This window comes from Motacilla alba, chromosome 1A (assembly GCF_015832195.1).
Source record: "Motacilla alba alba isolate MOTALB_02 chromosome 1A, Motacilla_alba_V1.0_pri, whole genome shotgun sequence".
In the NCBI taxonomy this organism is placed as follows: domain Eukaryota; kingdom Metazoa; phylum Chordata; class Aves; order Passeriformes; family Motacillidae; genus Motacilla; species Motacilla alba.
This window is the reverse complement of record NC_052031.1, coordinates 56367376-56383261: the sequence shown is the minus strand read 5'-3', so window position 1 is coordinate 56383261 and position 15886 is coordinate 56367376. Positions and strand designations below refer to the sequence as shown.

At 44.1% G+C, this 15886-nt stretch overlaps 1 protein-coding gene across 2 annotated transcripts; it reads right to left on the bottom strand.

The window, feature by feature from the left end:
- Window positions 1-1460: 1460 nt before the first annotated feature.
- LDHB (lactate dehydrogenase B) lies at window positions 1461-11678 on the bottom strand. 2 transcript variants are annotated; one of them, XM_038154974.1, is made up of 8 exons: window positions 11517-11678; window positions 10217-10348; window positions 7280-7397; window positions 6622-6795; window positions 4854-5027; window positions 3492-3609; window positions 2525-2648; window positions 1461-1809 (listed from the first exon to the last, which is right to left on the bottom strand). In XM_038154974.1, the coding sequence occupies exons 2-8, from the start codon at window positions 10340-10342 to the stop codon at window positions 1642-1644; spliced, it is 1002 nt and encodes a 333-aa protein (XP_038010902.1). In that variant the 5' UTR covers window positions 10343-10348; window positions 11517-11678; the 3' UTR covers window positions 1461-1641. The 2 variants fall into 2 exon arrangements, with proteins under 2 accessions (XP_038010902.1, XP_038010901.1); XM_038154973.1 differs by lacking the exon at window positions 11517-11678 and adding an exon at window positions 11006-11183.
- Between the last annotated feature and the right edge of the window lie 4208 nt (window positions 11679-15886).

Below are 15886 nucleotides of genomic sequence, written 5' to 3'. Positions count from 1 at the left end.
TGGCATCAAGCCACCGCCTCCCCCTAAAATGCAGTCTCTGTATTACAGCAAAGATTCTGTCCATGGCTATACAAGAAAAGTCCAGCCAAAAGCCACTCCGTCATCTCCTCCACCTAGGATTTTTCTCAACTTCTCTCAGTCCTTCTTCACTTGCACAACTCTGCATCACACTTGCGCATTTCCTCTTATCCGTCTCTCCTCCTTCAACTCCCGGAGGATCAGCATTTGCAAGGTTTCCATCGTCCCACAGAAGGGTTAAAATCACAGTCTCTGCTCATCTCGAACTCCCACGCTGGCTCCGCCGGCCGGGCACTCTTCCCTTGCCGCCCCCCCTTCTCTTCCTCGGCCAGGCCGGTGCTATCAAGTTTCAAGATAGCGCTGGCACCTCTCTCTTTCTCTCTCTCCCCTGGGAAAGGGGGGCTGCCCGATGCCTCTCCGAGTTCTTCCACCCTTCCATCTCTGTGGGGAAACTCACTCTTGTCCAAGCCATCGCCTCCCTTCCTCTGCCCAAGGCTCCAGCCTACCTCCCTCCGGCCTCGTGGCTTCTCCTCCCCCACCCAGCCCGAAGCTGGGCAGGGGAGGTCTGACCTCTCCATCCACCGGAACCAAGAGAGAGAGCGTTCTCCTGGGAGTTCCTCGCTTTTAACCCCTGTGTTCTCAGAGGCGTATCCATATCCTCAATGGTCAAACCAGGTGCCAATATCCACATCTGAGCACCTATTGGTTTGACCACCACCACCTCCCAAAAACTCACTTCCTCTCAAACCACGACACCCCTGGACATTCAGGTTGAGCAGTTCTATTTTATGGTTAATATTTACTCCATAATGGTAAGTGATTAAGAAATAAACTTTACGATTTTTTTTTAATCTGCTCCCCCTCCAAGTATATAAAGCCTTTAAAAATCATGCTGAAATTTAGAGATTTAAGACCCATCTCGGCTTGTCTAATATACAAGACCAAAACCACATCATTCCAGTCTAGGTCCAGAAAAAACCCTTGAATTTTGGATAATCAAATAGAAAATAATATTGTTTTTTGAATTATAAGAACTAGGCACCATTAACAAGCAAAGAATTTAATCCAGAAGAGGGAACGATCTATGGGACTCTTTCTATGCCAGTAGTATACAGAACCTTATTGCTGGCATAATTTTGGCTGGTGGCACAGAGCCAAATGCTCATTCCATTTCCTCTACCCATCAGTAAAACTATGAAGTTCTCCATCAGAAACAGGTCAGGGAATGAATTCCACTTACTCAGCACCTGGACTGAGAAAAGCCTCACAGCAAGGTGGTGCAAGTGAAATCCCACCAATTCACTTTTACTACTTTGTTTCCAACCTTTTAGAAGGACACATCAAGTCTATGCTTCCGTGCAGTCCCTGGCAAACACTAAGGGAAAATGCCAGAATAAGGCAGATAATTTACATACTGAAAGAGTCACTAAGACAACCAAAGATGCCTGAAAATTGCTTTATTTGTTTACAAGGTTTGTGCGTTACAGCAAGCGTTAGCTTAGCTACCATGGACAAAAGTATGGAAGAACATTTCATGTTGACCATTGAGATACATAGTGAGTAGAACCCCCACCTGCAAACAACATGCTGTTTTTTCTATTGCTGGAACCTAACATTCACGAGTTACAGATCCTTTATATCCTTCTGGACATTCCACAGTGTGTCCGCGCTCTTCCTCAGCTGGGTCACCTCATCATCCTTCAGCTTTTGGTTGATGACACTCGTCAGGCCAGCAGCACTTAGGACAGAAGGAAGGCTCAAGAAGACATCATTCTGAATGCCATACATGCCCTGTCACAAACAGAAGAGATCAGACACAGGCCTGTCACCACAGATCTGTGGTTGGTTTATGTTGCAGGGTACCTCCTCAGAGCAGAGCTCAAAAACCATCATTTTACAACCTGAAGAAAAATTTCAGCCACAATGAATTCAAGAAAATAAATAGTTTGGATCTGTTTCAGACCAAATGCCTGGCAATATCAAACAGCTGATGGCAGAAACCCCACCTTGAAACCTCTCTCTCACTTTAGTTCCATACAGCAAGGAGCTGAAAAGATTCAGACACAGGATTAAGACAGGCCAACAGAGGGAGCAGTTTGCACCGCTTAGAGCCCTTGCTGCAGCAGAGGTTGTAGAGCTGGTACAGACCACACGCAGCCAGTTACACCAGCTATAAAAGGACAGTGGCTCCTGGAATCACAGCTGGGCTCCAAGAAGTCTTCTACTTTTATACTGAAAACTTCCTTTCAAGGAATCTGCATATGCTACACATGGCAAAGCTTCACACAAAGGTAGTTCTGCACAGAGAACTTAATTTTCAGCAACATACTTGTGACAACAGTAGGCTAAGAGGTCAGCCTAGAAGAAACAGCAATATAAGCTGCCATTTAAAATTCAAAGTAATATTTTACAAAGCTTCCTTCATTCAGCACCTACCTAATAGAGGCTATTTAGCTTGTCCAGAACAAAAAAGAGCCAGAGTGTCCAATCAGCCCCAAGTTCTTACCTTTACCAGAGTAGCAACTGAATGAACCCGGTACAGGTTCTTCAGGATGGTCTCACAGAGGTCAGCCACACTAAAGCCAATAGCCCAGTTTGTGTATCCCTTTAGTTTGATCACCTCGTAGGCACTAAGGAAACATTGAAATACAACTTCATTAAGATGTCTTCAAGCAAGTCACTGCAAATTACAAGTCTTAAAACCAGTGAATGTTAGCCATTTAAAATTTTTCAAACTCCTGAAACACAATGTATGTTTTGGAATTAAAATGTCCAAGTTATGTGTTTCAACACTAGAGGATAAAGCATAAAATCTACATTATCATACCCTATGCATAATAAAGAATCCTGTTGTTCTCACAGGATCAGTTGAAAACAAAATTAGCTCCCATCTAGGAAGAGATCCTAGTGCTAAGTAGAAAATGGCATCTATACCTGACAAGTTCTCTGTTTCAGTTGGGGCACAATGGAATATGCAAACATTTAGAGTCAAATCACCACTACATCCTGAGTTTTTTAGCCAACATCTGCACACACTTTATCCCAGTGAGTGTATACTCATTTCAGAAAAGACTTAGCAACATGTAGTCATCTGTACACAAACTCTCCTGCATGCATGAACACCATTTTCCCCAATTCCAACACTGTGCTCACAGAAACATGCTACCTTTTCCTCGGCTTGTGCCCTTTGAACAAAGCTGCCCATTGAAGAAGCTCCATGTGGGAAAACAAGCACCCACAGCTCTAGGTGCTCCAGCACTTGAGTGGGTTTGTTATGCAATAACCTGTCTCACTGCAGCGTAATAAATCTTACCAGGTGAAATACTGCATTTCTGTGTTTAAAAAAGCAGTCCCACTCACTCAAGCAACCCTCTACCTAAGAGGGCATGAAAGCTGCACCAGAACAGAGGCAGAGTGCAGACAAACTGTTGTCAGCACGGCATCCATCCACACTATCCCTCAGGTCATCATACCTTGCAACCACTTGTTTGTGAATCTCCTTCCAGTTCTCAGGATCTTTGTCAGTTCCCATGGCAGGGTTCAGCTCCTGGAGGCAAACCCCTGCCACGTTCATTCCACTCCAAACAGCCACTGCAACAGAGGCAGGACATCAGTGCCAACAGCACCTGGCAACTCCCCCTCCACCTTTCCTAGCCAAAATAACTAGCAACAAAAGAGGAGCAGCCAGAATCACAGCAATGGCTGAGGCAGGTTTTACATTATTATTTAGCTACAGTTAAATCTGAGAACTCTGGGAGCCAAACATGAGATTGTTTTAGTACTGGCACTTTAACAAGTCACTTAAAATATGTGACAGCAGTCAGAGCCAGGAAGTTTCTGAAGTCAGAAATATCAAATTCTAGTAAAAAGGCATACTTTAGCTACCCGGCTTTTCAGAACTGATTTTACTCAAAACTGCAGCATTTGCAGTTTCACTAATCAGTATTAGGATTAGCCTTCAAGAAGTCTATTCTTCTTTACACAAATAAGAGGGCATCAATTGGCAAACTTAGAATATCAAGACAAGAATTTGCACTCCTCCTTGCATCCTGGAAGCTCAGAGGCAGGTTCAGTCTCTGTTTCTGGGATGTAAGCAGGAATTTGGAGTTACTTCAAAGCAAAAGCAGCTGTGACAATGACACATGAGGAGCTCTGCATGTGCTCAGCCAAACTCTGCTTTCATTGGTATAGGGCTGGCTACAATAGCAGCTGCTGTTGATCAGACATTGTACTTTGATCAAATGCGATGGGACAATGAAGAGGTGGCTCCCTTAGAAATACACAGCATGAAAATATAAAGTAGTAACAATCTACATAAATGTTCTGCTGCAGCATTTCAGACTTGGAATACATGAACTGAATTAGGACAGATATTTCACATTTTAAAACTATCTTTGCTTTAAACAGCAAGGAGAAGTCACAAAATAAGGTAAGGGATAATTTTGTTAGCCTGGATACAGACCGCTAGAATAACAAGCTCTGCTATTGACGTAGCAAGTGCTTATACTGTTTTCAGAGGAGAAATGTGCCAAAAGCTATGGAATGTTACTCCAAAAACTGAGGATAAAGAGAAGAAGCAAGCTGTAGCCTTCACAACACAGCCTAGCAAAACTGGCCTTTTCAGCTCAGGCTTTAATCGTACAGCCACAATCACATTTATTAAGTATGTGTAGGTATATTTCCTGTACTTCTCTCTAATCTTCATAAAAACACAGCAAAGTACCAGTTACTTGAGCTCAACCACAGCTGTTCCTTCAGAATCCTATAACAAACCTCAGGTCTCAACATCTGCTGTGGTATGGCTCATTCCCAGGGAGGTCAGAACTGCTCCTTACCACTGGAATCACCATGCTCTCCCAAGATCCAGCCATGGCAGCTGCTTGGATGGATCCCAAGTCTCTCGGACATCAGATAACGGAATCTGGCCGTGTCCAGATTGCAGCCACTTCCAATCACACGGTTTTTTGGCAGCCCACTCAGCTTCCATGTGACATAGGTTAATATATCCACTGAAAGGAAAAGCATGCAGGGCAAATGAAACTCCACTCACACCAAGAATGCCCCAACAATTTCTTTACTGAGCGTAGCAGGGCAACCAGGAGGACTCAAAACACAGTTGTGCTCTCTGATCAAGGAAGTTTGGATCTGACTGTTTGGGGGATTAAAATGGATGCAGTGCTTGAAATTTTAAACAGTAGCTTGACGGGTCCTAAGAAAATTCAAGGAAGGTCTTTAGAGATTAGATTCCTACCAGCTAAAGTTCGACACACTTTTTTTTGGTCACAGTTAAAGCCCTAGAGCATTCAGAACTGGGACTGATTTCATGTGGCTAAAACATTCCAGCAATTTCCTGAATAATGCTCCCTTCCATGCTCCAGTTCACCATCACAACAACAGGTTAAACAATTTACAATCAAAAGTCTGAGATTTACCTGCTCTTTGTAGTTGGCAATTTCTTCAGTTTCATTTCTTGATTTGTGCACTAAGCACTTTTTACATCTACCATCTATGCAGCATGAAAAACCAGATGAGCAATGTGCTTTAGCTGCATGTGTTTCTAAAAATATAGTTTTAGGAAAAAACCCAAAGCTAGGTAGGGCAGACAGAAGGATGTGAGCAGAGAGCTCTAATTCACAGCTCAAAGCAGCAACAATAACCAGGCTGCAGGAATTGACTCCAACTCTGAGAAGCCAGGCAGTTCTCAGGAGGGAGCACATTTGTGTACACAGATCTGAAACGCATCATTTGCTCTGCTCAGGCACCAAAGCACAGTTCACACCTCACAAGTGCCATGTTCCCTCCAGCCTCAGCTGGGGCAGGGAAGAGCATCAAGGCTACATCCCCAAAGTTCCTTCTCATGGGCTCACAATGACCTTCACTATATAAGACTAGTGGACAAAACTCCACACACTGAGGAAACAAATTATTATAAAAATAATTCTGAAAAAGCAACATGCAATTCTCCTCCTACAGCTGCTCTGCTGGAGACAAGTCGACAGGTTGAATTCAGCCTTGCTAGAATAAGAACAGCCTGATCCTTGTCTCAGTTTGGTTTTCAGGTAAGTGTTTAGAACTGCTGCAAGTTACTGTATTTGCTCAGAACACTGGCTGACTGTACACCAGATAACTACTCAACCCCCAACAGAGCACACAATGGTTCCACTCTGCTAGGTTTTCTTTAAAAGCAGTGTCACTTCACCACCACTGTGGAGTACAAACAGCCCTTGTTTCACCATAGGCTTCAGCATGTAAATCCTTTTTTCTGAAAATACAGCCACAACTATAGGGCAAGTTCTTTATGCTGAAAAACAGTCCAGACACAAAAGCTATCCATTAGAGATAAAGAATTTACACTTCCTACTGCTTAAGCAAAAGTATGCAAAGAACTTAAGTATTTATCACAAAGTATTCTTTTAAAATGGAGACCATAGCAAGTTCTTAATAAAAAGAGCATCAGAAAGTACAGAGTATTTGTGCGTACTCTCAGGTGTCCACAAAAAGCTATTATGTTTCAACAATTTGTATTTGAAGAGATTTTCTGAGAACTAACTAATGTTTTACCTCATCAAACCAAATCTGTAAGTATTTAGAAGACTGCATTACCTGGGTTGGAAACCACCAGGATGATGCAGTTGGGGCTGTACTTCACGACCTGGGGAACGATGAATTTGAAGACATTCACATTCCTCTGCACCAGGTTGAGCCGACTCTCTCCCTCCTGCTGACGGACTCCTGCAGTCAGCACCACAATCCTGGAGTTGGCAGTGACAGCATAGTCTAACCAGAGCACAGGGGAGAAGATACACAATGTGTTTATAATAATTCCACTAATTCCAGTTGCATTGTGTTAATACAGGAGTTAGAGGGAGCTTCTGCACTGTGCATTGCATTCAAACCCAAAACCCAAGACATCAGTTTGAAAGCCAGCAACATCTCTCAACATTGACCTGATATATCAATGGGTGGGTGTTGAGAGTCCATTTAGCCATTCTGACTCTCATTTCCACTATGAAAACAATACTATTTCTTCTACATACAGTTTCACTAAAATCAATTTTACTAAACAAGCCCCAAATTGTAAAGAGATGTAAGAGAGCCCAGCTTAAGAGCCACTCCCAGTTTGTCTGAACTCACCCCAACTCACACACTTCACCTTTTTCAATGCGAAATCCTAAGAGTTCCTTAGGACTGCACAACTAATTCTCCACTATTAAGCAAAGTCACAGAATATCAGTGTTAAATCAAAGAAACTGAAGTGCACCTTTGTCTGCCATGATCTTGTGAGTGTGAAGGAACACGCTCCCGTGCTGCAGGTCCATCATTTCTCCTTTTAGTTTGTCTTCCATAACATCAACCAGAGCAAGCTCATCACAAAGACCCTGAAAACAACAAATTTGGAGTCAATGAAGCAGTTCACATGCATTTTAAAGTTAACTCAGAGCAGAGCTAAATTACATTTTAAAGTAACATGTTTCACCCATCTGAAAGCATCTCTTCTCCAAATAAACCAGCACTATCTTGGTGTTCTGATGCATCTAACAAAGTCACAGGCTACTATAGCACAGATTCACAAAACTCACTTAGACTTTCCAAAAAAAGTATCATTTGTGGAGAGTTTGAGTGCACAGCCAACACTTTGCTAGGAAAGCACTTAATTTAGTTATTACCTTAGAAAAAAGATGCATCTTTCAGAGTTGTAGCAAACCCTCTAAATCTATCCAGGAAATAGGCCTGTTTTAAATATTTAAATCACTGAAAAACACACCGTCTAATTACCAAATAAGTATTCTTTTTCAACATGCCATCGGTCAATTCATTTCACAAAAATATACAATGGGAACAGACTTCCTCAACACTAAAATTGAGAGAAATTTTTTCTCTACAGGAGCTACTGTGTGATACTTATGTTGCAGAACAGATTTAGCTCCCATTTCTAAATCTGTATGGTAATATCAATGACTTGTCTCTAACTGAGCAGGAATTAAATAACCAACGTGGAAGTTTTTCAGTCATGCAAATTTATACATTTAATACCACATCAACAAACTGAAATCAGTATTAGAGCCAAGCATCTTGCTCAAGTCAAACCTACATCATATTGGTCAGCAGTGGCTGAATGTGAGCCAGCCCAGCTGGCCAAAAAGGCCAAAGGCATTCCGGCTGTATCAGGAACAGAGTGGCTAGCAGGACCAGAGCAGTGACTGTCCCCCTGGGCTTGGCACTGGTGAGGCCACACCTCAAATCCTGTGTTCCCTCACCTCAAACATATTGAGGGGCTGGAGCATGTCCAGAGAAGGGAACAGAGCTGGGGAATGGAGCTGGAGCATCAGGAGAAGTTGAGGGAGCTGAGGGGGCTCAGCCTGGAGAAAAGGAGGCTCACGGAGGACCTTCTGGTTCTGCACAACTCACTGACAGGAGAGGACAGCTAGGTGGCGTCGGGCTCTGCTCCCAGGGAACAAGGGACAGGATAAACACTGTGCCAGGAGAGGCTTAGATTGGATAGGAGATAAAAATTCATCACCAGAAGGATGATCAGGCTGCCCAGAGAAGCTGTTGGGTCACAATCCCTTGATGTATTTATAAAACTTTTACATGTGACACTTGGGGATATGCTGGACTTGGCAGTTGTGGGTTAATGGCTGGTCTCAATGATCATAAGAGATCTTTTCCAGCCCAAGTGATTCTATTACATTATTATAATTCAGTTACAAGAACCAGATGGTTTCATTATGAAAACATTTTATACTGCAGCTTATAGTTGTGAGAGAGTAAAAGCAGAAGCCTGACTGAAATAAACTCCATGTCATCATCCATGCTTGAAGAATTTAAAACCAGCTCTTATTCTGGGCTTGGTGCATACTGTTCATTAACAGTAAAACTTTGTGCTTAGATATCTGACAATGCAGTTTGACCCCACTTAGAGAAGTGCATTAAATGAATGCTGAATTGTGGTTCAATTTGTGGTAACATCACCTGGCTCCCTCACAGGTTACATTGAAAACAACTGATTTCAGACCATGACAGGCAACCATGTGCTTAAAAATATATATATAAAAACTCACAAGGAACTATCACTGTTTTTTCCATTAAATTTCTTTTTTACTCATTTGGTTTAAAAACTATTTGCCACTTTCTCATCAGTGTCTCACTTAGTTTCACTGTGGCCTGTTCCTTCTATCAGTTTTTCTTTGCTCACAGAGTTCATGAATATCAGCAAGTGAAAGGCCTTACTTTTTTTTAAATATAATTAAACATGCATTAAAACATGCATCCTCAGGGTAATACATTAGAGGGTCATCTACAAACAAATTACAGCTGGTTTATTCGTACAAGCAAGATTTTTCATCTGACTGTGAGCTACCTGATTTAAGATCTGCCCCTGCAAGGGTGCAGGGCATATCTGTTGGTGCCTTCTTTTAAAAACCAAAAAAAAAAGTCTTCAATTTTTATCTGTCTTTTCAAATTTAATGAATTCACAATATTCTCTAAAAACAAAGTGCAAAGTACAAGACATCCCCATTGATTAATAAGCCTTTACTTCGCTCAAAGACTGCACCATGGAATTTGACAAACATATCCCACAAACCAGTAGCAAGAAAAGTCATAATAACCTCCAAGTTCAGCCCTCTGTTTTTAGTTATTTAAAAACTAGCTAACACCTCTCTGGAAAAAAAATACAGTCATATAAACAAACAAAAAGGGCTTAAGAGAAATCAAGAAGCTGCTGAAGGGGATAGCAGTATTTTCAGCTACTAGGGCACATATTCTTTAAAAGAATAAAAAGCAAACACTCTTGATTGCTATCCTGTATTTCACCCAGATTTTTGCTCTGTCCCCATTCTTTACCCAGTAGAGCTCCCTCACCAAGCAAACTCCACCTTTTTTGTGGAAGAATAACAAATTAAGAAGAGAATGAGAAGTTTGGCAGGGGCTGCAGAGTCATTCCTACCTACATTTTCCCATCAGCCTGGAAAATCATTCTGCCTAATGAGACATTTACTGTTAAGCACAGACAGAAAGGTGAGAGGACAAGGAGAAGCTGAATGTGGAGGTCAGGCTTGCAGGTCACTGCTTGCTTACCCGAGCTACTAATGATTCATTCCTGTACCAACCTCCCAAATGTCCCACATTTTGCTAAGACAGAGTGCAGAGCACGACAGCACGGGGGCTTGGAGAGCACGCTGTCCTTGAGCCGTACCTTTCCAAGGACGCTGATAGCAGCGGCCATCCCAACCTGGCCAACCCCCACAATCGTGATCTTGTTGTTGGGGAGCTTGGCTCCCTCCGCAATGGGGCTGATCAGCTGGTCCTTGACAGTAGCCATGGCGTTCTGTAAGGAGAGACGGAAGGATATGGATCAGAGCAGGCCAGAGGGAGCTGAAGGCATGTTCTGAATGGAGGAGTCACCTGCCACAGCCGGGTCTACGTAAGGCAGCTCCGGGCATGCTGCCCTTGCTCGCAGGGCTCCTTCCCAGCCACGAGTCACCCACCACACACCCTCCGCGGCCACGGGGCTCTAGGTCCCTGCCTTCCCTGCGCCCAGCCAGGGGCTGGCAGCACACCCCATTAACGCCGTTCCCAGAGCCGCCCACAGCCGCGCCAGGGCACCGGGGCGCCCTGAGCACAGCCGGGGACCAGCCCGGAGCCACCGCCCGGCTCCGGCCACCCCAAACCCTCGGGAGCCACAGCCCTGCTCGGGGCATCCCAGACCCCAACGCTCGGAGCCCGCAGCCCGGCTCCGGCTACCCCAAACCCAAACCTCCGGAACCGCAGCTCGGCTCCGGCCATGCCAGACCCCAACCTCAGCCCCCGGGCGCCCGGCCCGGCTCCGGCCACCCCAGGCATCACCCGTTGGCCAAGCAGGGATGCTCAGCCCGCGGCAACGGCCGAACCCCGGCGGGATCAAGCCACCCGGGGGAGAAGTGACGGGCCGGCTGGGTGGCCACCCAGCACCCCCTGTCCCACAGCAGGGTATCCCCGTACGCACCGGGCAGTGGAAGCAGCGAAGGGAGCGCGGGGTGCGGAGCTCAGGAAGTGAACGCTCCGCAACAGAAGGGGCCCGGGGCTCGGCCAACGGGCGCTCCGCCACAGAAGGGGAGCAGGAGCAGCTCAGGGAGCGCAGGGCCCGGGGCTCGGGCAATGACCGCTCCGCAACGGAAGGGGCGGGCCCGGCGGCGCGGCTGGGGGGAGGCGGCGGCCGCGCTCAATCCCCGCCAAGGACGGAGCCTCAAGGATGTCGCTGCTCCGCCCCGGTCCCGCAGTGGCGCAGGGCCGGCGCTGCTGGCCCGTGCCTGGAGCTGTGTCCCTGGGACACCGCTGGGTGCGCGGCCGGGAGCAGCGATGGGGCCGGGGATGGCCGTGCGACATTGGGCACTGGTGGCCTCGGCAGCTTCACTTTCACAGGGAACAACGGGGCTGTTGGTCCCTGGTGTCACAGAGCCACAGGCTTGGCCAGAATCACTGCAATCGATTTAAAATATAAAAATAAAGCATTTTACCTGATCTTTCGGGGAGAACTTGCTCAAGTTGGGGGTATCTCCTCAGTCAGGGGTATTTGATTTTTGCGCTCGCTGATTTCTGCCCTGGGCCTGACTCCGGCTGGATTTTTGGTGGTTGGACGAATCCCTCCTGGAGGCACGGAGCGATACCTCGGTAGGATTAAGGGATGTAACCTGAGGCAGGCCAACAAAGAATGTAATCTGAGCAGAGCCACCACCACCTCGCCTCCTCCCTCTCCTCCGGTCTCGGCCAGACCCAGCACATTCACTCTTTCGCGGTATCCCAGTAGGGCATCCCTTAAAGATGTAATGAGCGTGAATGTAGTTTAACGCATTGCTAAAGTAATAAGCACATCCGACACTGTAAGTAGCAATAAGAGCCAGATGATATTTTCCTGTTCCTCAGACCCACGGAACACACAAACTGAAAATCTGGGTGTACGATCGGCCGCTGCTGCTGAGCAGAGAAGGAAGGGATTTCTTGGTAGGACCAAAGCAAGCAAAATACAGGATAACAGCAAACAGATTTTGTTTCATCTACTGCTAAACATTAACACATCTTCCTAGTAACATTACATCTTCCTAGCTGTAAAGGAAGAAAGTAGAAGCACAACACTGAATGGTATGCAATTAGTTCCAGTGGGGAAGAAACCAGAAAGCTTTAGGTTCCCCATCACACATTATTTAGTCTCTCTCACAAGAGGGAAAACAGAACAGTGGATTCCAGAGTCCTCCCAAATAAATCACTGGGTTAAATGGGACTAGGCAGAGAGCCTAGCTCTGCCTGCCTATGACCATGGCTGCCTTTTTTTTTTTTTTTTTTTTTTAAGTCTGTTGTTGCGGCTAGTTTCAAGTTGTACTGGTTTTATTTTTCTTTTTTTCTTTTCTTTTTTTTTTTCCCCCCAGATATTTTGCCAGGTTTAATAATAACTGGATTAATTTCCCATGGCTTACCAAGCAGCCAAACAGGCAATGGTGTGAGTATGGTAGTGAACAAAGGATGAAACCTGCTTTTCTGGGCAGCAGATCAGTACAGATCCATGCTGGCTTTAAATCACTGTCTAATCATGGCCTTCTTTGCTTCTACACATTTTTTGACTTTGCAAAAGGTCCCCTGCAGGGAAAGAAATGGGTTAAGCCATCCACATGACGCTTCAGTTAGCAGCTTGCTGTAAGAAAATCAATTCAAAACTTTGAAATTACATCTGCAATGGGAGCTGGAGGTATATAATAATTGAATGATGAAGTGCAAGGGTCAGAAAATCTGTCTTCTATAATCACAACAGGACCATGCACAGCTGAAATTTAAGGAAATAGAGAGGAAGGGAGATAAAAAGATTCTGGAAAGATTAGGGAAGGACCAGAGGAAGGTTTTTTAATTCCTGAACCATAACCAAGGGTTCTTGTCCTGCCAGTGCCTGTTTTGAGGAACATTCACCACTGCATTGTCTTCTTTGGACAGGATCCTTCTCTCTCCTTATGAACTTTCAACAATCAGTTATCACAGTACTATTTGGAATTAGAGAGGGAAATGCCACATTCCTATTTGCAAGATATTAAAGCTTTAAAAGGCAGACTTAGTCCATTTACCACAAGTTACAACAGCTCTTCTTTAGATCAGGCTGCATTTTGCATGCAGTGCTGAAAGAACAGGGTATTTAATCCCCTACCTGAAGTCCTTTCAATCTAAACAGACAAGGTAGGAGCAAGACAGTAGATAGAAGAAAGAAGCTTATTCACTTTTTCTGCTCTTAATTATTTACTTACTTATTGTACCGGATGATGAAGGATTGAGGCAGAGAGAGGTGAAAAGATCTCCCCAAGGTCACATGGAAAGTCTCCTGGTGACAGGTCACAGTTTCAAAGTTCAGCTCCAGTTTGGCAACATTGGCATTTTTCATGCAGTGCAGTTCTCCAGAAAAACAAACCCTAATGTTACAGGACGCAGTGTAAATAAATTTGCCTGGTAACCTTCATACAATTACAACATATATTTTGTGTATACATTTTAATCACTTCAACTCTTGGGTTGTATACAAAGTGTGTCATTACATAAGTCTGAGATACTTCACTACTTCCATCTGTCCCATCATCTTCCCAAGATGAAAGTAGATAGGATTTCCCTGCTGTTTTGTTGGGTTTTTAAATTTTTTTTTTTCCAAAACTACCTTAAGCCTGATTAAAAAGGAGAGATTTCAGTTGAAAAACTCTGTTCATGGGACTGTTTCACACAGCAGGATGCTGATGTTCTGATGGTCATGGTCTGATGACAGCTGTAGCCCTAAGTCATGAGGAGTTTAACCTAAGAAGGGAAGGAACCTGTTACACCACAGGATGTGATGTAGGGCTGATGGCAATGGCAATGTAAAGATTTTCTCACTGTGTTAGACCTGGTTGGATCTGGTCCTTGCCATACAGGTTGGATGTGTTCTAAGCATTATTGCACGTGGATGTAATGGAGGGAAAAGCATTACATGTTCAGCTTTGCAAAATACAGAGAACTGAATTAATCTGCTGGAATTCTTAAGTGCTGTCATACGCAATGCTGACAGATGCTGAATCAAAATTCTGGTCCACCTATGTTAACTCTGTACTTCTTCACCTGGATTTGCCATTTGGAGGAAAAATACATCACACAATAAAGGAAAATTATCTTGGAGTGGCAGCTTTGCAAGCTTCTTTTTCCTTGGTTTTGTTTAAAGGAATGGTTCCTTATTTTTGGCAGTGAGCCAACTTTTTGTTTAAAGATTAGACATTGCAAACAGATAACACACTCATAATAAGTTTATAATGCTTTATAATGGAGTTAGTTAAAAAAAACCAAACAAACACATCATGAGCTTGGGGGCTACAGTGCAAAAGGAGTGAAATGTGATGATCTCATTTAATGAATATTTTTGATGCCAGAGGAAACAAATGGTGATAAGTTTTACAATTAGGTAAGTAATAGCACTCAGTTTGTAAGAACTAAACTGTGTTGATTTAATGAGCTCTGGCTCATTAAAAAGTTCAGGAGAAACTACAGCTGCTAAACAAAGTGACAAGACAAAAATGGGGCAAACAGTGCATATGCAAGCAAAAATATATTAAACTGAAATTACAGACCAACAATGATTTTTTTATCAATATATTAATTTCTATACAATAAGGATGGGGATTTTTTTTCCTCTGAACTGGTTAACTGTTCAGAAAACTTAGTAGTCCTAAGATTTTCATGTATGAATTTTGTGGTTTGATTTGTATGTCTGAAGGAGTGAATATGGCCTTGTCAGACTAACACCTCTCCAGACACAGATGCAAGGTTGTGTTCATACTGGAGATTTTTTTACATCAGTGCAATCACCCCCTGTAATCACACACGGAGTGTAGCATATCTGGTATGTAGCACTTCAATTGATCTTTGTACAAAGATTTTTGTAGTAGTCCTGTACAGCACTATTGTAATAGCAGTGAGGTAATAAGTAAGAATTGCCTCCTGTAATACAATAATACATTGTGTCACAGTGGATTTTTCAGTAGTGCTTCACATAGAAACACATCTTGTGCCTTTAATGACTTCTGAAGTAGTTCCACAGCTGTAGGACTCTCTACCTCTTTAGAGGCTGATTCCAGGTTTCCTTGTATGTGTGTTGTACTGGGAGAAGGAACTCCAAGTTATGTTATTTGAACCCCCATGTCTGGATACTGCTTACAGTGAATTTTGCTGGAGGACAGATTCACCACTCCCACTCCCACCTAGACTTTTACTTACGTGATCCCACAATTTACCTTGTTAAAAGTAATTCTGGAGACAGATTGAATACACTTTTGCCTGTTACACAGAAACCTCTGTCTGTGGTTTACATAAACCTCTCCAGAGCAGTCACAGCCTTGAAGCCACTGCCTTTGAAGCAGATTGCTGATATTAAGGGTCAAGGCTGACTGACCGCCCTCCTGTTTGGGAAGCATCCAGTGATATCTGAAGAACCTTTGCCATATTGCACTCTGGACCCTTTAGCACTGACATTCACGGAGCACAAGCTCTGTGGAAAAAGCTGTGGACAAGCTGAGCTTCCAGAAAGCATAATTTAACATTTCCCAGTAATGAGGGAGGTTTGTCTCCATTGATGCATCTGAGTCCTGTGTCTAGGGACAAGCTTTGCACTGTACACAGAAGGGACTCGTAGTGGCAGGGATTTGCAGGGATTTCTTGACTGAATTTGGCAGAATTCCTTTAATCAGCTGGTGTGAGGGAACATCCTACCCTTGATGGTGTTGGATTCCTGGGAAGGGGGAAGAGAACTGTTGGCAAATGCAGTGTCAATCTCCATCCAAATACTGGGAGGCTCCTGGAGTGTCCTTAGTCACCACTTGTTTCACCTGACCCTGCA